The sequence below is a fragment of the Rhinopithecus bieti genome, unplaced genomic scaffold (genome assembly GCF_001698545.2).
Source record: "Rhinopithecus bieti isolate Rb0 unplaced genomic scaffold, ASM169854v2 scaffold_24306, whole genome shotgun sequence".
NCBI classification, from domain to species: Eukaryota; Metazoa; Chordata; class Mammalia; order Primates; family Cercopithecidae; genus Rhinopithecus; species Rhinopithecus bieti.
Genome location: NW_016811898.1, coordinates 1,165,757 through 1,189,774, shown reverse-complemented (window position 1 = coordinate 1,189,774; position 24,018 = coordinate 1,165,757). Strand labels below are relative to the sequence as shown.

Here is a 24,018-nt window from a genome sequence, read left to right as displayed (position 1 = left end):
CATCCCGAGGGCCGCGCGGCGGGCAGGAGGCAGGCGTTGGGCGCGGGGGCCAGGGCGGCCGGGCGAGTCAGGGGATGCGCTCTGGGGGCGGCCTCCCGGCACTCGCAGGGCTGACAGGTCGCCCGGACCGGGCCGTGGGGCTGGGGCCACCCAGGCACCTGCGTGGGGAGGAAGGCATGGCTTTGGCTTCCCCGCAGTTTGGTTTGCGCGTAAAGAATGCAGCCATCTGGCGGCTTGCGGTCCCAGGACTTGCCCCGAAGGTGGGAAGGAAGCCCTTTGGATTGGACTAAGGTTTTAATCATTAGTGGTGGGAGGCGGGAGGATATGCAGGGCCTTAAGGAACGGTAGTCTTAGAGAACAAAGAATTACAGAGCACCCACAAATCATAATCTCTCTCAAAGCACTCTAACAGGATAATTTAAACAAGGTTAGGTAGCCTGCGACCTTTAAAAAAAAATGGCATCCCACTAACCCGCATGGACCCCATAGTTCCGTGGTTCGTGCCACAAATCACTGGGGTGGTTTCATCTCTCTTAGTATGGAAACTAATCAGCAACATAAAGTGATGAAAGCAAACGGATCAATATCAGTGGCACTAATCTGTGGGGGGTTTTATTTGTAAAGTATTGAAAGTTTAACAAAAATTCCTTAAAAGGCAAATTATTCCTTCCCTGCGCTGCTCTTGTATCTTAATTTAAGGATTACTGTATATTGATGCAAAACTCTGGTTGTTGATGCCAAAGAATGGAGGGTGGAGGAAGGGACTACTGCTTTTCTTGGATACAAATTTGCATTTCTTCAAACATTAAACAGATGTATGCATTCCCTTGAGCTTTTACATATATCAACCTGCCCTTAAGAAAATATATACCATATGAGGTGGCAGTGTTTTTCTTTAATGTACTGAATCTAAATATATACTGAATCAACTATTTGGGTGAGTGAGTGTGGTGTGACTCCCCTGTCCATACCCTCCTCCCCCATTCCAAGCAAAATACATAAATATAGCTCCCATATTTTAAGTGTTCTGAGGGCTTATTTTTTCAAAGACACCCTTTAAAAAAATAACATTTCTCGTTACAAGGAAGGACTTTTCTGAGCAGTTTTGGGGTTAGAGGATACTATTAATATTTGAAAATAAATTATAAGTTACTTTTAATATTATAGCAAATGTCAAGCAGTCTTTGCTACCTGGACCCTTTTAGTGGCATTAAAAACATTCAATTCAGTGGCTACAATTTTTTCTGCTATTTGCTAGATTTCATGATTGGATGCGTATCAGTATATCTTCTCCCTTTANCCAAGCAAAATACATAAATATAGCTCCCATATTTTAAGTGTTCTGAGGGCTTATTTTTTCAAAGACACCCTTTAAAAAAATAACATTTCTCGTTACAAGGAAGGACTTTTCTGAGCAGTTTTGGGGTTAGAGGATACTATTAATATTTGAAAATAAATTATAAGTTACTTTTAATATTATAGCAAATGTCAAGCAGTCTTTGCTACCTGGACCCTTTTAGTGGCATTAAAACATTCAATTCAGTGGCTACAATTTTTTCTGCTATTTGCTAGATTTCATGATTGGATGCGTATCAGTATATCTTCTCCCTTTAAAATTAACACTGAAAGGATGTGTTTTTGTTTTGGCATCCTACCCCTCACCCATTTAATTGTTTCCTTTGAAAAAGAGAAGGGAACAAATGAGAAATGAAACTTGTAACACTGCAATTGATACTAATTTGTTCAGCTATTTATGCCTTACAGTGAGACTGAAGTGCTATTTCGATGCAATTTTAGTCAAAAATGGTGGTGCTTCAAAATTATAAATAAGGGTCTTGATTGTGTTGCTTTTTTGATATCCTCTCAGTGCAGAATGTATCTTCATTACAGTATAACTGAGATTCTTAATTGGAAAGCATTATATTCTCAGATAATTTTTTCCTCCTCTTGAGCGATATAATGCCTAAATGTTACTCTGAAACATTTAAGAAAACCGCCACCAAAAAATTAAGTTGATAAGGGGTGTATTTGCGTCTTGAGTGTTAATGTTTTAAGTGATGTAGATGTATAATTTTTGGTGTCTTGCATAGTATATAATTTGGTCCCTGTTTGTTGTATTGTAATGAATGTTTATGATGAATATGGCTAAATTCAGGGTTATGTTGGAAAATCCATTTTCTCCTTTCCCCATGAAATTAACTTGTTTGTAAGTTCTCCAAAATAAATCTTTCAAGTCAACAAACATTTATTGGATGATGCCTTTTTATACTATTTTATACCATGCACTCCATGGATTATGAATCGTAGTCAAAATTGTACATGCCCTCTTTAATTTTATGAGCTAAAAAGCCTGTAAGTGATACATTTGATATATTTTTACTACTGATAGATGTTAGGTCCTAATAGATGTTTATCTTTTAGGTTGAAATCACAAAGATTAGACACCTTTTTAGACAGGTGTTCTTCAGCACCACTGACAACACGGTTCTGACAGTATTTCATGACAGTAAGTATGTTTTACCATTTTGGTTGTTAATTAGATTTGAATAGTAATTGGCTGGAAATAAAATTATAACTGATTTATACTGGAGGTGCCTGATAGAATGAATGCATTTCAAGTCTAGTCAGATAGTACCTCTGCTCATTCCTGTTGCTTCCTTATTTTCAGCTTCTTGCATATATTATTTCCCATGGGTCCCTAAGTCCTGTTGAGGCTACAGGGTAACCTGTCCCGGCTGTAAAGGGGCTGTCTGTTTAGCCAGTTAATTGAATACTTAGGGGACAGTTATGCCCAGAATGGAAAATGCTAACTCTTAAGTGCAGTAGATGTGGGAAGAAGAGAGGTGTGATGGGCCTGGGTACTTGGGAATGTCACAGAGGGATCCTGCAGACCTTGAACTGAGCCTTGAAATAGAGGGTGGGAGTGGATTGGTGAAGGGTATCACCAAAAGCAAAAGCCTGGTGGCAGGATGGGCAACTTAAGTTTAGGGGATCAGGAGTAGAGGTGCATGGTCCAGGGTAGATCTCAAAGGATAATGTAGGAAAGAGAAAGCACTTGTCCCCTCTGGATATTTAATTCTGGATGTGCTACTCTATCTCTAACCTGGGGCGGGCGTGTTACAGCTTTGGGCCAGCTATGGTTGCTTCACTCCTAAAATGAAAGAAATGCACTCAGTGATCCCTAAATAAAGCACATTCTAGCACAAAGATTTTTATTAACCATGAAGATAGAGAAAAGTAGGAAACAAGTTTGATTAGGTTAAATGTGCGATCTGCTCATGTGAAGTCACAAAAATGAGATTTGGATTTGACACAGGAGGCCTTTAGGAACCTTTGAGAATAGGTTCAAGAGTATAGAAGTGGTGTTGTGGTGAAATTAGCCTTACAACAATATGTTAAGATGGGCTGGGGTAGTAATCCAGTGGAAACAGGAAAGGGAAAGCATATCTAGGAGACGTTTTTAGAGAGGTAATAGATGAGGTAGAGCTTGAAGGAGATGGAATAACCTAAGCTGATGCTGGTATATTTAGCTGGGCAGTGTGAAAGACTGGTATTCTTCTTAGCAGAATTACAGTAGTGGAAAGGGAAATCTCCCTCCTTGCCTCCTTGCAGGGGATGGGGGAAGGTGAGTTTCATTTCCCAATATCTTAAATTTGCAGTGATGGGATATTAGACATGCTGTACAGGCATGGGTTGCTTGAGTTGCAAGCAGGATATTGGTTGTAGATTTGGAATGTATGAGCATAGAAGTGATACTTAGTGAGTTCATTAAAATAAGGGAAGAAAGAGAAGGATAACCTTGGGTGATGTTAACAATTAAGGGGTGGGGAGGAAAGAATATTGCTTTGGAAATCAGAGCAGGAGAGAATTCTAAGCATAAATATATGTGGCCAGCAGTAGCCAGCACTACAAAGAACAAAGTCAAGTAGGATGAGGACAAGATCACTGGCAGCTTTGAAGAGTGGTTTCATTCTGGGTTGGGGTTAAAAAGTACACATTCAGGAGTTTAAATAGAAATGAAGAGGTTTCTTAACTGTCAGGGCAAGAATGGTAGCTAGGCAAGGGTATGGGGCAGAATTAAGATTTTATATTTGTACTTCTGTGTGCTTAATGAGGGAGACTAAGCATGTTTAAGGAAGAGTGAAGGAGCTGGTAAGGAGGGTTGAAGATACATTAGAGAAGAGGAATCTTTGTATTATTTCTTATCCTCAGAGAGATAAAAGGAATGTAACCCAGAAAACAGGTAAAAGGGTAAATTAAGAGAGAGAGGAATCTCTGCCTGGAAGAATAATGAGAACCGTATTTGAGGGGGCAGTATTAAGATTACATTTGTCGAGTTCTGACTATGTATCTTACACTTTGCTAAGTACTTTTTAAAACAATAGCTTCCTCATAGTAACATCACTTTAAAAATGGGGAAGCTGAAAACACAAAGAGAACTCATAAACGGGGAGCCAAGCTTCAAACCCACGAAATCGGTCCTAAGAGCCAGTGCTCCTCACCGTTGTCCAGGGTGCGCTTCTTTACCATCTCACAAACACCATCCTGGGTTGAGAAGCTAATTTCAGTGTTTTCAACGTATAATTGGTAGCCTTAGAATGTAAAGGGGACAAATTAAAGAAATAGGTGTAAGAACTACATGAAAAACTAGGCAGGAATGCTGTAGAGAGTAGTTGGCATCTGAGGCCCTGGATTTCAGTCCCATTTACTGTGTCACCTCAGCCAAATCATTAGCCTCATGTTCCTCAGTTTTCTCACCTGCATCACAGGCTTGTGAACATTGCATGAGGTATTTAGAAAGTGTTCAATAAATGTAAACATTAAAGAGGGCAGTATTTGTTTGTGGAACAAATTATTAGCATAGTTTAAGTACGGCTACATCAAAAAAAAGAATAAAGATTTATTAGCTTAGCCCGCTACCTGTTTGTTTCACATCATATTTTCAAAAATAATTCTGTCAATTCAACTAAATAATTAGAATAGTCATTAAAATGAATTTATTGGGATTTAACCACTCTTTGTCCATATTTATCGTTCCCTTGGGTCTAACGATTCATCATTGTCCCCTTGTCATTATCCTACATGCTGTGCTCTTCCAGCCTCATTACCTGGGTGAAATCCAACACTTTCTCTTTTGTATTGTCATATTAGGCCTTTCAAGTGTCACACTGGACATATTGGCACTACTGTAAATTCACAGTCATTAGCTTCAGCTAGGCTCTATGCTGTCCAGCACTCCCCTCCCTTTCCTCTCCCATTCTCTGTGGTGACAACTGTCTGTCTCTCCAGGTGCAAGAATCCTAGCATTATCCTTGGTCTTCCTGTAGCTCTATCAGTCGTTAACCAAGTCACCTACTAAAAAGCTGTCTAGTTGTTCTGCTTCTCTTGATCTCTAGCGCTCTCGCCCGGACCTGATGCTAAAATGATCATTATCTTGCCTGAAGTCATGCCCTGACTGCAGCATTATAGTCCTCACTGGTCTTCTGTGCCTATTTGTGCTCCCTTCTAGGTCGGTTTCTGTACTGAACTGTAGCCAGAGGGAACCTGTTTTTTTTTTTTTTTTTTTGTTTGTTTTTTTTTTTTTAAATATGGTTTGTGCTCTTCTGCTTAAAACTCTTCTTTGATTTCCTCTTGTCCACAGGACACTGCTTGATCTAGTCCCTCCTTAGCTCCTTCCAATCCACCAGTACTGTATTTCTTGGTTTTCTCTGCCTGGAACATTCGTTTCCCACCTTTCTTTTTGTCTGACTGATTTCTATTCACCTTTCAGTCTCATTTTCAATGTCATTTCCTAAGCTAGCCTTTCTTGACTCCTCAGACTAGTGAGGCCCCTTTTGGAGTAAACTCACATAGCACATAACAAAACATCTTTGTTTTTCTTCGTACTTGGCACTAGCAATTACTTAATTATTTGTAATTATTTTAATAGCTATATATACCACTTACTGAGTATGCCTATTGTACTATGCTGTCTTTACATGGATTAGCTCCTAACCTGTACAGGAGCCCTGGGAGGTTAAGTCTTGTTCTCATCCAGCTTGTTCAAGGTCTCATGGTAAGGGGCAGGGAATTCAAATTAGGTGATTCGATTCCAGAGCCTGTGTCCTGGAAGGACTAATAGGCTCTGTTCTCTACCCCTTCACCCTGCCTCCCAGGTTATGTAACATTTGTCCTGCAAGCTGAGGACAGAGACCTTGTCTGTTGTTGACAGCTATGTGACCAGCACATAGCATGGACCTGGTAAATACTAAGCGCTCACTCAGTAAATATTTGTTGGCTGGCTTACTGAAAATCTACAGTCTGTTTTATAAATTTTTATAGGATGTTTTGACCTAGAAAAAACCTTTGGGATGCATCTAGCAAGTTTTTTCCCATCCTTCTTATATATAGGCGAATGGCTGGCATATTCTAGGCATCAAAGATTAGGCTGACTTATTGAGTGAAAGGTACTAAGTGCCATAGAGCTTTAAAGAACAGAACATTTGTTTTTGAATTGCAGAAAGGATAAATCAGATTCAAGGAGGATAGAGAACACTGGGATTAAAGTCTGGGGCAGGATTTTAATGGTAGAAGGATAGAGGAAAGGAAGACAGAAGGTGTGAAATGATAGAAAGCTAAAACTTGTGGAACCGAAGACACATACAGTTAAGCAGATGATGTGCGGCTTCTCTTCAAAGGAGGGAGGATGAGATCGAATGTCTGTGGGGTACACTACGTGCCAAACACTGTCTTTAGCAGCTTTCTAGTCTTTATTTAATTCTGACAACTCTAGGAAATACTTGTATCTTCACTTTTAGAAGACTGAGGTTTAGAGAGGCTAATGCTGTTAGTCCAAATGATAATCTTGTTGCTAATTCCAGTGCATGACAAGATAATATGATTTAAACTTTTTCCCTTTAATACTTTTGTTTGTGTTATATTTCTAAATTAATTCATCTCCCAGATCCGCTTGGTTATTTGAACAGTGTCTTGCTCATAGCCATTTTTAAAAGATTTACGGTATCATGTAAACACTCATTCAGGAAAGAATTTCTGTTATTCTTCCCAACCCACTGCCTGGCTTCCCCACCCCAATCAAAGTTTTGTTTCCAATTGTAGGTTCTGAAACAACCACTTTGGTCCTGTCTCCTGCACCTTGATCTTCCTTAGGTCATTGTAAAAGCTAGTCAACTCGCAGCTATCATAATTGACCATTCTTTTATGGCTGTAAAAAAAATCCATCATCATGTCTATTAAAGGATACTCTCCTAGTATGTTAGCATTTTAGAATCAAAATAGCATTTGATTTTTGGGCAATGTTTCACATTCATTTGTGTTAGTTTAAGATGGGGAGGGTGGTATTATTTACATTTTATATGGAAATACATTTAATTTACAGGGATGTTTATTTTCAGGGGATCAGTAGGAGAGTCAGAATCAGGTCACTGACTTTGTTTTTTACTTCTTAGAGGCTACTAAAAAGTATCAAATAGGTACCCTGTGTTCACAGATTATTAAAGGTCTGTGAATTCTATTTTCTACCCCCTTACAACAACTATATAAATTATAGAAATGTGTCTTTATCTACAGTTATATTAGGCATCACAGTCAACAGATGTATGAAAGAAACGCCCTGTTATTGAAGACCTGAAAACTAGCCCGGTATTTTAATATTAAATAAAAATCCAACAGAGATGGAGAAGACATGTGTTATACAAGGACTGAAATTTTGCAGTTAATAACGTGAAGTTTATACTGGGTCCTGGGCCTTAATGAATGGTCAAATTTCTCTTTTTTGTTCAGCCTGAAAGTATATATGAATTACACTTGATTTTTGCTATACTTTTTGTTCACATAATGCATTTAAAATTTTTTCACTCACAGATATCCTATTTTGAGTAGTAGTAGTTGCAAAATAGAAAGCCTTCTAGGATCTGCCACGTTGGTGAAATTGAATGGAGCCAGTTCAGGGCTTATGATTTACTTTTTTTCCAGACTTTCCCTCTTGGAATTCTCTTAGCTCTCAGCAAAATTAATTAAGCAGGCTTTTTTTTTTAAATAGGAATTTTAACCCTTATTCTTGTCTGTGCAGGTAATTTTCCTATCTTTATACATAGATCTTCCTGACCCCTCCTTTTTTTTGAGACAGGGTCTCACTCTGCCATTGAGGCTGGAGTGCAGTGGTATGATCACGGCTCACTGCAGCCTCAACCTCCTAGGCCCAAGTGATCTCACCTCAACCTCTCAAGTAGCTAGGACTACAAGCACATGCCACAACGCCTGGCTAATTTTTTAATTTTTATTTTTTTAGAGACAGGGTCTCACTGTGTTGCCCAGGCTAATCTTGAACTTGTGGGCCCCAGTGATCCTCCCACCTCAGCTTCCCAAAGTGCTGGGATTACAGGCATGAGCCACACCTGGCCCTGACTTGGCACAGGGAGAGAAAATTAACCTTTGACTAGAATCAAGAGTTTATGGGCTCATTCAAAACATGGGTGTACTTTTGGCTTGCCTGGGTACAGAATTGTGCAGGGAATCCACATGCTTCTTATACCAAGTAACAGTTTGAACGGAGATGTTGTCTATTTTGGAACTTCTTTTCTTTTTTTTTTTTGAGATGGAGTCTCGCTCTGTCGCCCAGGCTGGAATGCAGTGGCCGGATCTCAGCTCACTGCAAGCTCCGCCTCCCAGGTTCACGCCATTCTCCTGCCTCAGCCTCCTGAGTAGCTGGAACGACAGGCGCCCGCCACCTCGCCCGGCTAGTTTTTTGTATTTTTTTTTTTAGTAGAGACGGGGTTTCACCGTGTTAGCCAGGATGGTCTTGATCTCCTGACCTTGTGATCCGCCTGTCTCGGCCTCCCAAAGTGCTGGGATTACAGGCTTGAGACACCGCGCCCAGCCTATTTTGGAACTTCTATGAGAAAGCAAAGAAAGTTTGCAGCAGGAGCAAAAGGAAAATCAGGGTTTAGCAGGAGAACTGGAAGTGATGGATACAGGTAGATTCCAGTTGATGACGTAAGCTGATTTTTTTTTTTTTAAGAGACAGGTTCTCACTACATTGACCAGGCTGGTCTGGAACTCTGGAGCTCAAGCAGTCTTCCTGCCTCAGCTCCTGAGTAGCTGGGGCTACAGGCGTGTGTCCAGCTTTATTAAGCTGATCATCATTCCAGGGATAAATTAGGTTATAAGTCAGGGTTGCCTGTGGTACTATATTTGAAGATTATGCACTTGAAAAGAAAGAGGCATATGGTTTAGATTCATTTCCTTGTCATTATTGGCCTTATGCTTATCATTTAGGGAAGATGGATAGGAAAATCTTGAATCGTGGACAAATTGTGGGAAAGTTTCCAAATCAAGAAATACAGGCTGGTTGTGGTGACTGATGCCTGTAATCTCAGCATTTTGGGAGGCCGAGGTAGGTGGATTGCTTGAACCCAGGAGTTCCCGACCAGCCTGGGCAACATAGCGAAACCCCGTCTCTACTAAAAATACAAAAAAATTGGCTAGGCGTGGTGGTGCATGCCTGTAGTCTAACTACTCTGGAGGCTGAGGTGGGAGGATTGCTTCAGCCTGGGAGGTTGAGGCTGCAATGAGCTGTGATCATGCCACTGCACTCCAGCCTGGGCGACAGAGTAAGACCCCATCTCAAAAAAATAATTAATTTTTTAGAAAAGAAATATAAATTCTCTTTTAGTAAGCTTAAGGCTATGAAAAGTATAATTGACCCATCATCCTGTGACAGTTTATAAGTGTTGAATCTGTTACGTTTGTTAGTACTTTGAAAAGTATTAAAAAACTGTTTTTCTCCTCATAGATGGATGGTGACAGTTCTACAACAGATGCTTCTCAACTAGGAATCTCTGCAGACTATATTGGAGGAAGTCATTATGTTATACAGCCTCATGATGGTAAGCAAGCCACAGTTAGAACCAAATGCACAAGATGAAGCAAGTTAGAAAGTGGACATTTCATTAATGTGGTGTTCTAGGTTACTTTTGTCTTTATAGGAAAATTTACAGTCTTGTGTTACAGTTCAATGAGAAAGTCTAAAAAGGCATATCATGCTATTTCTATTAGAAATAGTCTTCAAAAGAATGAGTCCTTGAAAAGATTTTACTATAAAATACACCTTGTCTAAAACCTGTACAGTTTCTTTTGAAATTTGTTAGTGACTTCCTGTTTAAATGTTAAATATGAGAAATTTATAATCAATTGATAGGGTAACTAAAATAATTATTTAGAGGGTGAGTTAAATTTCTAGCTATTGTATTTCTTGCACTTATGATTTATTTTTGGTTTTCATTCAATATTAACTTTGAACTATGTCAGGTATCGGAATGGTAGTGTTGGCTCGGTGTGGTGCTCATGCCTATAATCCCAGCAGTTTGGGACGGCAAGGTGGGCAGATCACTTGAGCTCAGGAGTTCGAGACCACCCTGGGCAACATGGTGAAGCCCCACCTCTACAAAAAATTTAAAAAATTAGCTGGGCTTGGTGGCATGTACCTGTGGTCCCAGCTACTTAGGGGGCTGGGGGCTGAAGTGGGAGGATCACTTGAACCTGGGAGGTAAAAGCTTCAGTGAGCCGTGTTTGCACCACTGCACACTCCAGCCTGGGTGACAAAGTGAGACCCTGTCTCAAAAAAACAAAACCAAAAAAAAAAAAAAAAATACACGACAATGTTATGTTGGCCTATCAGAAATAATTTACTTTTGTGGCATTTTGATTTGTAAGAAAAATATTTTTTTTTGAGATAGAGTCTTGCTCTGTCGCCCAGGCTAGAGTGCAGTGGTGCAGTCTTGGCTCACTGCAGCCTCCACCTCCTGGATTCAAGCGATTCTCCTGCCTCAGCCTGCCCATTAGCTGAGATTACAAGGGCTCACCACTATGCCCAGCTAATTTTTTTTATTTTTAGTAGAGACAGGGTTTTGCGATGTTGGTCAGGCTGGTCTCGAACTCGTGACCTCAGGTGATCTGCCTGCTTCAGTCTCCCAAAGTGCTGGGATTATAGTCATGAGCCACCACGCCTGACCTGATCTGTAAAATTTTAAAAAATTGAGATATATTTTTAGAAGAAATTTGCCAGAGGGATTAAATTCATCCTGAAACAGATATTCAAATAAATTAATTCTGATAACATCATTTTAAACACACAAAAACATAAATTGAATCAACTTAGGTGCCTTGCCTACTTACTTAGTACATATGAAGAGTGGGCAGTTTACTTACAGGATACTGCATTTAGTCATAAAAGGATGTTATTGGTACTGCGCAAGCTTCAGTTATAGCTAAATTTATATAATTCACAAAGTCACTTGTATGAACAGTTGGATCACTGCTATAGCTTTGTTCAAAAACTAGTTACATTAGTAATCCAACTGGATCAGTAATATTCAAGTCCAATTTTTCTGTTCTTTATAGAATTTTATATAAACTTTATATAGACAACTTTGTATCAACTTTAAAAAAGTTTTATATAGACTTTTACATAAATGAGTTTATATAAACTTGGGTTTGGAGAAACATACAACCTCTTAATCTAGTAATATTGAAATAGCCATAGGTTACAGTCTGTAAGTTTTATAGCTAAGTCATGCAATAAATATTTATGAGTACCTACTCTGTGGAAGGTACTATACCAAGCTGTAGGAAACACAAAGCTGATTCGTGACATCAAGTAGCAAAAATCTAATAGAGACATGAGGAATAATAAAAATTCTAAAACTGTGTAAGAGAAAAGGCGTAGAGAAACACTTATATTTTATGAAAAGATCATTTTGAAGGTGCTATGGAGATGTTATTTGAGATTTTTGGAGAATGGGCAAGTAGGATTTTAGCGGGTATATTTGAGGATAAAAAGCATTCTAGGCAGTGAGTCTGAAATTAATAAAGAAGTTCAGTTCTGGCTCTGTAAAAATTATGAAGAGACTTGCTATCCTAATCCCTAAATAAGGGTTAAGAGATGAACCAGAATGATTTTATTCAGTGGATCTTTTTGGTAGTTTTTTCTATCTTGAAATAGAAATAATAAGAAGCTTTAAACCTAAATATTTTTATTTCTTTAGATACTGAGGACAGCATGAATGATCATGAGGACACAAATGGTTCAAAAGAAAGTTTCAGAGAACAAGATATATATCTTCCAATAGCAAATGTGGCTAGGATAATGAAAAATGCCATACCTCAAACAGGAAAGGTAATGTAAAGGAGAAGTTTAACTAGGTTTTTACAAGGGAAACACGAAACTACATAAATTCATAGGTCGTGGGTACAGTTAACTGTTGATTTCAATCATTCAGGCTTTCGGGAAATCAAATATTTCTTTCATGTCTACATACACAGTTACTGAACCGTATCCCATTTTCAATTCTGTCATGTCCCTAAATGTTCTCCCCTCTCCCACTTTTTGGAGGCAGATAAAATAGAATTTAGACTGCTTTTTTTTTTTTTTTTTAAAAAAAAGACAGAGTTTCACTCTTGTTCCTCAGGCTGAAGTGCAATGGTAGAATCTCAGCTCACTGCAACCTCCGCCTCCCAGGTTCAAGCAATTCTCTTGCCTCAGCCTCCCGAGTAGCTGGGATTACACGCATGCACCACCATGCCCAGCTAATTTTGTGTTTTACTGGAAATGGGGTTTCTCCATGTTGGTCAGGCTGGTCTTGAACTCTTGACCTCAGGTAATCTGCCTGCCTCGGCCTTCCAAAGTGCTGGGATTATAGACATGAGCCACTGTGCCTNTGGTAGAATCTCAGCTCACTGCAACCTCCGCCTCCCAGGTTCAAGCAATTCTCTTGCCTCAGCCTCCCGAGTAGCTGGGATTACACGCATGCACCACCATGCCCAGCTAATTTTGTGTTTTTACTGGAAATGGGGTTTCTCCATGTTGGTCAGGCTGGTCTTGAACTCTTGACCTCAGGTAATCTGCCTGCCTCGGCCTTCCAAAGTGCTGGGATTATAGACATGAGCCACTGTGCCTGGCCCGACTGTTTTAAAAAATAGGTACGTTGTCAGAACTATCAGGTTTGGGTGTATGAAGCTGTAACTTCTTTTTTTTTTTTTTTTTTGAGACAGAGTTTCACTCTTGTTGCCCAGGCTGGAGTGCAATGGTGCAATCTCGGCTCATCGCAACCTCCGCCTCCCAGGTTCAAGCGATTCTCCTGCCTCAGCCTCCCCTAGTAGCTGGGATTACAGGCATGTGCCACCATGCCTGGCTAATTTTGTGTTTTTAGTAGAGACGGGGTTTCTCCATGTTGGTCAGGCTGGTCTCGAACTCCCGACCTCAGGTGATCCACACACCTCAGCCTCCCAAAGTGCTGGGATTACAGGTGTGAGCCACTACCCAGCCTGAAGCTGTAACTTCTATAATGTTGCAGCAAATTTAGGTCTTACTGGTCTGATACAGGTGTAATAAGAATTTTCCAAAGCAAATTCTGGTATTTGGAAACAGCTATTTTTACATCATTATAGATACTAAGATACATTTAAACTGATACTTTTTTTTTTAAGTAGTTTTGTCTTCTTAGAACTTTTAAAAACTCATTGTCATTGCTCATCACTTGGTCTGAATTAAAATTCACATGTTTTATATCATTTTCCATTGGTAATTTTCTGTCATTTTATAATTTAAAAAGACTTATGGCAGTAATAAAGCTTGCAAATAAATATACTATTAAAATATATCCCTAAGCCTAGAACTTTCAGTTTGAGAATTTTGTCCTTACGTTTTAAGGGAAAAAAAGCACAAATGCTGATTATTGCTTACATAGGCTATGGCTGCCACTGGTCAGTACCGTAGTCACAAGCCATGTGCTCAGAAGTACCTGAAATGTGGCTGGTCTGAAGGGAGATGTGCTGCAAATTTGAAACACCAGATTTTGAAGACTTAGTATGAAGAAAAGAATTAAAATTTCTCATTTAAAAATTGATTCTGTGTTTAAATGGTAATAATTTTGATATATTGGGTTGAATATATTAAAATTAATTTTACTTTTTTTTGATATGGCTACTAGAGAATCTAAACTTCATATGTGGCTCACATTATATTATCTTGCTTGACTGCATTTGTGCAGTTCTTGCTTACTTTCTCCAGTATGTAAAATAGGCATGGTGGTGAAAGACAGTGTGTTTCAGCAGGGATTTTGAGTGGTATTGCTGTTACAGGTGGCTTTGCAGTTGCTTGATTAATCCATTGGAGTTTCATTTTAGACCCCAGACCCTTAAGGGAAAATTGTTTTTATAATGAAATGGCAGATGTGTGCTTCTTTAGGCAGGCTTTTTAGTAAACTCAAAACCTGTATCTGACACTGTGTATCCCAAATGATAAAAAAGTCAAAGTCACCATATGTTATTATTTCTCTTTTCCAAGCCTTTTGTGAATTCACTTCTCTGCTAGGGCAGAGAAGTGGTACCTAAGTCACCCACAAAATATGCATGGTGGAATTGATTTTCCAGGGGTACTGGGTTAGTAAGAGTTTTCATCCTCTGTGGGGTGGTAGGAACATCCAGTGATTGCTGTTTTATATCTTTTTAAAAATTTTTAACTTTTTTTTTTGAGACGGAGTCTCACTCTTTTTGCCTAGGCTGGAGTGCAGTGGCTCAATCTCAGCTCACTGCAACGTTTGCCTCCTGGGTTCAAGCAGTTCTTCTGCCTCAGCCTCCTGAGTAACAGCAATTACAGGCACCTGCCACCATGCCTGGGTAATTTTTTGTACTTTTAGTAGAGATGGGGTTTCACCATGTTGGCCAGGCTGGTCTCGAACTCCTGACCTCAGGTGATCCGCCCACCTCAGCCTCCCAAAGTTCTGGGATTACAGGCATGAGTCACCGTGCCTGGTGCTCTTTTATATCTAAATTAGACTTGTTTTCTGTAAATAGTTGTCAAGGCTTCTTTCAGTTGTATTTTAGTTTTTATTCTGACTCTGAGGTGTGGACTTTTGATAACACACATTGTGTTAATGTTACAACATATATTTACAAGATTAAATAGTCATCAGGTGAAGAGGTGTTCTTCTGAATAGGCTTTTATTTTTGTAGGTTGTTAGGAAGGTGATGGTTATAGTTTCTGTAATTTACCTATGATTTTCTCTTCAGATTGCAAAAGATGCCAAAGAATGTGTTCAAGAGTGTGTGAGTGAGTTCATCAGCTTTATAACATCTGAGGCAAGCGAAAGGTGCCATCAAGAGAAACGGAAAACAATCAATGGAGAAGATATTCTCTTTGCTATGTCTACCTTAGGCTTTGACAGTTATGTGGAACCTCTGAAATTATACCTTCAGAAATTCAGAGAGGTAAATAAAATGTCTCCCATTGTGCTTTTTTTTTTCCTTCTTCTTTTTTTATTTTTTTGAGATGGAGTATCGCTCTGTTGCCCAGGCTGGAGTGCAGTGGCAAGATTTCGGCTCACTGCAACCTCTGCCTCCTGGGTTCAAGCAACTCTCCTGTCTCAGCCTCCCGAGTAGCTGGGACTAGAGGCGTGCGCCACCATGCCCGGCTAAGTTTTGTATTTTTAGTAGAGACGGGGTTTCACCATGTTGGCCAGGCTGGTCTCAAACTCCTGACCTCAGGTAATCTACCTGCCTAGGCCTCCCAAAGTGCTGGGATTACAGGTGTGAGCCACCATTCCCGGCCCCCTTTGTGCTTTTAAGAAAATAAAGAGATGTTATTTACTTCAACTTTTTAAATGTATTATTTGTTTAAAAAATTCATTTTGTAGTAAATTATGTAACATTTCTCAGAATTATTTAATTGCTTATATCAGCAGTCCCCAACCTTTTTGGCACCAGGGACCTGTTTTGTGGAAAGCAATTTTTCCATGGACTGGGGTCAGGGGAGGGGTGCAAGGGGCAGATGGCTTCAGGATGAAACTGTTCCAACTCAGATCATCAGGCATTAGTTAGATTCTCATAAGGAATGCATAGCCTACATCCCTTGCATGCGCAGTTCACAATAGGGTTCGAGCGCCTATGAGAATCTAACATGGCCACTGATCTGACCGGAGGAGGACCTCGGATGGTAATGCTGGATTACCAGACCCTCACCTCCTGCTGTGTGGCCGGGTTCTTAATAGGCCATGGACCCTCATCAGTCTGCAGCCTGGGGTTGGGATCACTGACTTATATTATAGTACTTAAATAGTAAGTCCTTTCTTTTTCCCTTTGTTTATTACTAACTATAGCATAGTTATATAATGATTTAAGGCACAGACTTTGGATTCAGACTGCCAGGAGGCTGAATCCCAGCTCTGCCACATGCAAATTCTGTGGCCTTGGACAGATTATTTAATTACTTTAGGCCTTGGTTTCCTCTTCTGTAAAATGAGGCTAATGAGTACCTATATCATAGAATTATTGATGGGACTAAATAAATAATATTCAGTGCTCATTAGTGTTACTTCTTGCTGCTATTGTTAATTTAAAAGAAGTAGCATTAAAAGTAGTAAGGTTGGAGTCTTACAGATAATAAAAAGAGGAAGGTATAATCATGTCTTTCTTATTATTGATTGAATTCTTCTATTCTTCTTAGGTTTATCTTTGCTTGTAGGAATGGATTTTGTGAAAAGGAATTGAGTTTAGCATATTTATTTCCACATGCCAACTTAGGTGTCAGATTCACATTACTTTCAAAATATATTCTTAATATCTTTAGTGTTTGAATCCCATTAAATTAGTGATATTTGCATGAAATGATTGAAGTAGGAAAAGAATGTGTAAATTCCTGACAGTATTTTTACAAATCTTCAGTATCATAGGAACCTAGAGGTATTTGGCCAAACTAATTTAGGAATTTTTAACTCTCAACTTGCTGCAGTACTGCTCAGTTGACTGAGAAGCATATATATACTTAAGTGATCACTTGGATCGTTTGTAGATTTATAAGCTCAATATTGGTGGTATTTTGCAGATTTCTTCATCTGTAAGTAGAGTTCTCTTACCCCTTTGATATGGTGTGGAATTAGAATAATTTATTTTTATCTGTACTTTGTTTTCTAGGTCATTACTCTGTCTTGTTAATGATTACAGCTTATATTAAAAGCCTTTTGAAAGCATTCTTTGTATGTAATTAACCAGACATGTTAATAAATACTCTGCTTAGAGTTTGTAATAATAGAAGCTCCTAATTTTAGGCAGTAAGTAAGCATTCGTGTTTGGAAGACAATTTCATTTGAATATCAGTGACTTTTTTTTTTCCTTCCTCAGGCTATGAAAGGAGAAAAGGGAATTGGTGGAGCAGTCACAGCTACAGATGGACTAAGTGAAGAGCTTACAGAGGAGGCATTTAGTAAGCATTCTTATAATACAAGTCATGTAGATTGTTAGCAGTGATTCATACTAAGTGTTTAATGGTATTTTTGGAATGTCAGCACTGAGTACTTTGACAAAGCACTATTTTAAATAGATCTTATCCGTTCATGCCCTTTTATTTGAAGTCAGTGAGTGATAAGTGTAGAAAAGTTTAATTCTGTAGACATTATAACCTTTCACTGATAGTTCTGACTGAGTTCCGTAGCCCCTAGTTTATGGTGAAGATTCATATGAGATAGGAATATTAAGGAATTGTAGTTTGTAATATAAAATCTTATGATTTAAATAAATTTGAACTGAGGTTTTTTTTTGTTTGTTTTTTTAATTGAGTATCGTGTTGTCATATTGGTGAAATAAAAGGGCTATGGTGAGTCAATTTCTCATTATATGTATTTCTCATATGTAAACTGTATGCTGCTCAGTTACATGTTGCTCCCAGCCAAACATCATGGTGTAGTGTAATCATGAATCAGAAACTGCATCTAGTCTGTCTACAGATTTGTACACATGGGCAGTTAGCTAAGGTACATGTTAGAGATGGGAAAATTGAAAAACGCAATATAAAATAATGTGGTTTTTAGGGAACATTTTTTAAAATGGAAAATTGGAGGATTTATTATTTTGTCCAAGACTACATCATTGATATGGGGCAGAATTGTAATGAGACATTAATGGTACAACCTTAAGATTCAGCCCAAGAAAGTAGATACAGTTCTTTTCCCTCTTTAACTAATTTTTTTTCTTTTAGCTAACCAGTTACCAGCTGGCTTAATAACCACAGATGGTCAACAACAAAATGTTATGGTTTACACAACATCATATCAACAGGTACAGTTCTTTATATTTTAAACGCTTAAAAAATTTGCTTGTATTGGCAGGGCCCTGTGGCTCACACCTGTAATCCCAGTACCTTGGGAGGCTGAGGCGGGTGGATCACCTGAGGTCAGGAGTTCGAGACCAGCCTGGCCAACATGGTGAAACCCTGTCTCTACTAAAAATACAAAAATTAGCCAGGTGTTGTGGCAGGTACCTGTAATCCCCGCTACTCGGAGGCTGAAGCGGGAGAATCGCTTGAACCCCGGAGGTGGAGGTTGCAGTGAGCTGAAATCACACCACTGCACTCCAGCCTGGGCAATAGAGTGAGACTCTGTCTTTTGATTATACCTATTGATATAGTTAATTTCAACACATTATGAAGGACCTGATAAAGAAGGTTATTAAAATTGTGTTTTCTCAATATAGATAACTATATATAGTGTTCTCTTAATAGTTAAAAATAAGCATATGTTCATATTTCCATAGGAGATTTCTAGAAAGATACACAAGAAATGGGAAGGAGACTTACTTGTTACTGTCTTTTTATTCACTGAATTTTTATAATATGGATATTGTACTTTAATCTCCTTTTCTTTAATTCTGTCCAATTTAAATTTTCTAATCTTAGATTTCTGGTGTTCAGCAAATTCAGTTTTCATGATCTGAAGAAATGATGGAATGGAAAGTGTAGAGAAATGAGAGTCTGTATGATTCTGGAACAGAGACATCAGAAGGAAAGACTGGTGAAAAGATGTATCTTTGTATATTAATAGCTGTAATGTAGCTTCCTGATGCTTGACTAATTGAGGTGTTAATTCTGACTTGAGAATCTTTTTCATGAATGATTTTAAAGAAAAATTTGGATTTTAAAGGTATTAAAATATTTTGTTTTGTACGAGAGTTTGTTGCTCTGTATGACTCCTGTATGCATTGTATATTGCAATTTATTACTGTCAGAGATTTGTAGACAGTTTCTTATTTTCATATTGAATCATGTTACTTTTATATTTGGGCTAATCAGAGGTTAATAATGCCCTCATCTCCTACTGTCCAAAATTTAAAAAGCAATCTTCATTATAGTAAATTCAAATAGGAAAAAATGGGGGAGTAGTTAAGCAAAATCAACAATCATCCTACTATGTTGAAAGAACCAATGTTAATATTTTGATAAATATCATTTGTCCGTTTACTTTGCTAAATATGTATATTTTTATAAAAGTGGGCTCATATTGTGCATACCGTTTTGTAACCTGCTTTTTTCACTTAACAATATATTGGGAACATCTTTTCCAGGTCATGCATAGTCTTCTGCATCATTTTTATTGGTTTATTATTCTGTTGTATGACTCAATCATAATTTATTTAATCTTCTATTGGATATTTTGACTATTTACATCTTTTCACAGTTATAAACAGCACTTCACTGAATCTCATGTACATCCATGACTATTTTCTTAAATTCTTAGAATTGCTGGGTTACCAAATATGCAAACTTTTAAGGCTTTTGATACTTCGTTATGAGTGTGTTTTTGAGATATTTTCTACTTGATCCAAGCAGTATGTCACTATATAACTGGTAAAAGCACTTGGTCTTTGATTAACAGATACTGTCTCTAAAATTAATTTACAGATTAATATATGTTCAAGTAGACAATGAAGATAAAAAAGGAATTTGAGGCTAGGCACGGGGTTGCTCATGCCTATAATCCCAGCACTTTGGGAGGCTGCGGCAGGCGGATCACTTTCAGGTCAGGAGTTTGAGACCAGCCTGGCCAACATGGAGAACCCCCTGTCTCTACAAAAAATACAAAAATTAGCAGGTTGTGGTGGTGCACACCTGTAGTCCCAGCTACTCTGGTGGCTGAGGCATTATCCCTTGAACCTGGGAGGTGGAGTCTGAAGTGAGCCGAGATTGTGCCACTGCACTCCAGCCTGGGTGATACAGTGAGACTCTTGTCTCAAAAAAAAAAAAACCCAGGAATTTGAGTAAATTTTAAATTAGTATATACTACAACAAATTTCCAAACTTCGTAATTTGCTAGTACTGCTAACTAAAACTTTACACCAGGTAAAATCAGGTCACCTTTGTTTGTATTGACTTCATTGTTGGACTTCATACTCTGATGGGAAAGAAAATGGACATTCTGAATGTGTCAGGTGTATGATATCCTAATTTATGCTTGTCAGAGCTGGGGTCTGTGTCTTCCTTGGCCCATGTTGCATTTAACTGAATGTCATGTTTTCTCCTCTGAAACTTATGTATGCAAGCTCCCATGTTAACCTATTATAAAAATGTTTTTATAATTTTGTAAACATTGCTTTCTTGAGTATCTCAGAGAGAAATGAGTTTCCGTGAGTGAGTTCCAGGTAGAAGAAGGGGACTTCGGTAGTTTCTGTCTTAGGTAGCTTCTATTTATCCATCCTCACTACCTCACTCTAATAGAGATGCTTTAAAATCCTCGAGTCCAGTGAGGATTGTTTTTTAAATGCTGCCTTCCTAATGTCACATACTTTAGTATGACAGTGTTTGAAGCTATTTGTATTTTTTCCCCTCCTACACTGTATTACGTGTGCAATGTTTTCCTTTCTTCAAAAACATGCCTTATTGTCTGTTTTCTGGGTTGCCTTAGTGAGTTAAAGGAATACCAATTAACTTTAATAATTCTAAGTGAATATAGTAATGAAGGCCTAATTAAAAGGACTTCTACAGCAGTAGAAATTAGGCATGAAAAGTGGAAAGAATAGTTTCTCCCATTTGCTAAGAATGAAATCTTGCAATGCAAGAGTTTTAAAAAATATTTTCTCTGAAGGAAAATTGTTAACAATCTAAACAAGATGATGTTTGTTGCTTTATATGATAAAATATAGTTTAAATCATTCAAATAAGTGATAATTAGGCAGCTTCTTAGAGGGCTTTAAAAGAAAAGTGATACTGGGTAAAATCTATTTTACTAGTCTATTTTAAATGTACTTTTTGGTTTCCCTGAATTAGCTGATAAATTAATTTACATAAGTTATTAATTTGTATTTATTGACCTTAAACTCCTATATGCTTGTGAGTAAAAAATGGAACTCTAACTTTGTTTTTTAAGGAACTATACTACATTGCCTGAAAAATATTCAGTTTTAATTTATGTTTTCTTTTAGAGCTAGAAATGTTACTTTACCAAGTTTAGCTCTATCTTGATTGGGAAGCTCCAGTCACCCCTGATCTCGTCTTGGCTCCTTATGCCAAGTTCTTTGCCTAAAATACATAGGCTTCCCTCTGCCTAGCTAAGTCCCACTCATTCTTCGGGTCTTAACTTCATCAGAAAAGGTCCTCACACATTTGTAAAACCTTTGTACTAATCACCAGATATAGAAAACAGCACCACCCAAAACTGAGATGTGTAATACAGCCTTTTATACTGGCTGCTGTACTGCCCCTTAGAAACTTGTTTCAAGATGGCTGCTTTTTGTACCTGATTTTAAGGATTTGTGAAACCATAAGGCGTAATCTCTTCAAATCTTGGGCCACAGATGGCACTGGCATGGATTCATTTCTCTGGCTTCTGGCCATTGCCTTTAAAGAGAGGCAATTGCCTAATAGTAAAGTTACAGTTTTCCCTGATCCTACTCCAGAGACTGTTTTCTTTTTCCACTGCATATTAAAGGGATACCTGTGCAAGGCAATGTATTGTAAGAACTCCTTTACCAAAATTAATTTGAGCAAGTGTGTCAGAATAAAGTCATTAAAATATGTGCTGGCACTTTTTTTTTTGAGACGGAGTCTCACTTTGTTGCCCAGGCTGGAGTGCAGTGGTGTGATCTCAGCTCACCGCAACCTCCGCCTCTGGGGTTCAAGCAATTCTTCTGCCTCAGTCTCCCGAATAGCTGGGACTACAGGCACACGCTGCTAAGCCCGGCTAATTTTTTGTATTTTAGTAGAGATGGGGTTTCACTGTATTGCCCAGGCTGGTTGCCAGCTCCTGAGCTCAGGCAATCCACCCACCTTGACCTCCCTAAGTGCTGAGACTACAGGTGTGAGCCACTGCGCCCGGCCACTGGCACTGTCTCAAAGGCCATGTACTAGTTTTAGGGGAGCAATTTATGTTAATCGGTAATTCTTTTTTCTTCCACAAAAATATACTGAGATTATACAATTCTGATCCATGGCATAAAATTTTGCCTCTTTAAGGTATAATTTAGATCTTCCTTGATTATCCTTTAAAAGCAAGCAGTAACAGGTTTGTGACATACTTTTGCAACTGTTTTCCAGGGCTCAATTTCAGAGTACATCTGAATGAAAGATATTTCTGAACTTTGAACACTAGGCAGTTGTTGAAAACAAGTTACTGGGCAAGGACAAGTCATAACAGAAAGTGCCTTTCAGCCAGGACAGGTATGCCAAGGAGGCTCATTCGTGCATATATAATCCCCCAATATTAGTTTTACAAGAAACCAGATCCGAATTCTTCTTTCAGATCAAAGCAATCGTTAATCAAAGAACACAATGTTTGGGACATTTAAGGAAATGGCAGAGCTGTTCCTTACTTTGGAGGAAGAGTCTATCTTTAAAAAATGGTTTCTTTCTGCACATTCCCAACCTTGCAAGTAGTAGTCTCCACATTGTAAAAGTGCTATCTTATTACAGAACTGTACAGACAGAACCAGACATCTTGCAATTCTGTATAGACTACTACAAAGTACCATGTATTCTACTCACATAAAGGGCAAACTGTTAATCTAGACTAGTTCCAAGAGTAAGACAGCCTAGATACCCTAACAACTCCCACTTAAAAACCCCCAAATGCTTTATAACAAAATAATGTGAACTATCAGCAAATTAATTGAATAATGCATTTTTAAAGTGTATCATGAAAGCAAGGAATTTGCAGAACTCCAAAAATGAAGCAAAAATAACCTGTGAGGTAAGCTAGCACCAAAGCCTGCTTTTGCTCCAAGAGTTCTTTTGGACTCTAGTGTTCATGACCTAGCAGGAGAGGGGGGCCTGGACATAAAGCTGAATGCTTACCTAGGTAGAAGCCTTATTACAGCCACCATGGAGAAATAGGTAGCAAGGAGGCTTGCCTGCCTCAATTTTGGTGCTGGATGAAGGGGTATAAATTACCCATAACCTCAAATTCATAACGACAGGCTGTTCCTCAGCTGAAATGTCAGTTGATAATTGAAAAGTCGTCTCAGGTTGGTTGCTTCTGGATGTCTGGCAGAGCAAAGTTCTCTCAAAGATCTCAATTTCAGTCCATGCTTCAAATTATTTGGCAAGGAATAGAAGTTTAAGATATCACAAACTCCACATGGCCAACATGGCAAAACCCCATCTCTACTAAAAATAGAAAAATTAGACAAGCATGGTGGCATGTGCCTGTAATCCCAGCTGCTCAGGGGGCTGAGGCAGGAGAATTGCTTGAACCTGGGAGGTAGAGGTTGCAGTGAGCCAAGATTGCACCACTGCACTCCAGCCTGGGCAACAGAGACTATAAACTCAAGGGAGGATGGCACCATGAGTAAAAAAATATACAACAGACAACAGAAGCATCCACAAAGACTCAATATTGGTATTAACATAGGAAAAAATTAATGACATTTAGAGAAATAGAAGCATGGAAAAAGGAACAAAAGATTGCACAGAAACAAGGAGATTTGTAAACCAAATAGAACTTGTAAGAAAAAAATACAATAATTGAAAACTAAAACAATGGGGAAAAGAAAATTTGAAGACAAGGCAAGAAGGCAGGAGTGGATACAAAATCTGTGACAGATAATTTATGACAAAAACCTAGAAATAAATATAATGATATCTGTGATCACAATAAGTATAAATGGACTAGACTATGCAGTTAAAAAGGCAGGTTTTCTTTGGCTTTATCTTTTAGTTATGTCTCCTATAAACTTGAACTAAAAGGCCAAAGAAAATCTAAG

General features: G+C 38.5%; 1 protein-coding gene across 1 annotated transcript; it reads left to right on the top strand.

The window, feature by feature from the left end:
* The first annotated feature begins 4 nt into the window (after positions 1-4).
* On the top strand, positions 5-19,701 carry NFYB (nuclear transcription factor Y subunit beta). Its single transcript, XM_017895315.1, has 8 exons — positions 5-260; positions 2,422-2,506; positions 9,794-9,887; positions 12,045-12,175; positions 15,070-15,267; positions 17,176-17,257; positions 18,029-18,108; positions 18,725-19,701. Exons 2-8 carry the CDS (start codon positions 2,501-2,503, stop codon positions 18,755-18,757), a joined length of 624 nt encoding a protein of 207 aa, XP_017750804.1. The 5' UTR covers positions 5-260; positions 2,422-2,500; the 3' UTR covers positions 18,758-19,701.
* Positions 19,702-24,018: the final 4,317 nt, after the last annotated feature.

Excerpts from the sequence above, each read along its gene's own strand:
- NFYB (XM_017895315.1), top strand. Across the intron at positions 12,176-15,069 it reads CCATACCTCAAACAGGAAAG|ATTGCAAAAGATGCCAAAGA; the intron begins GTAATGTAAAGG and ends TTTTCTCTTCAG. Across the intron at positions 18,109-18,724 it reads ACACAACATCATATCAACAG|ATTTCTGGTGTTCAGCAAAT; the intron begins GTACAGTTCTTT and ends TTCTAATCTTAG.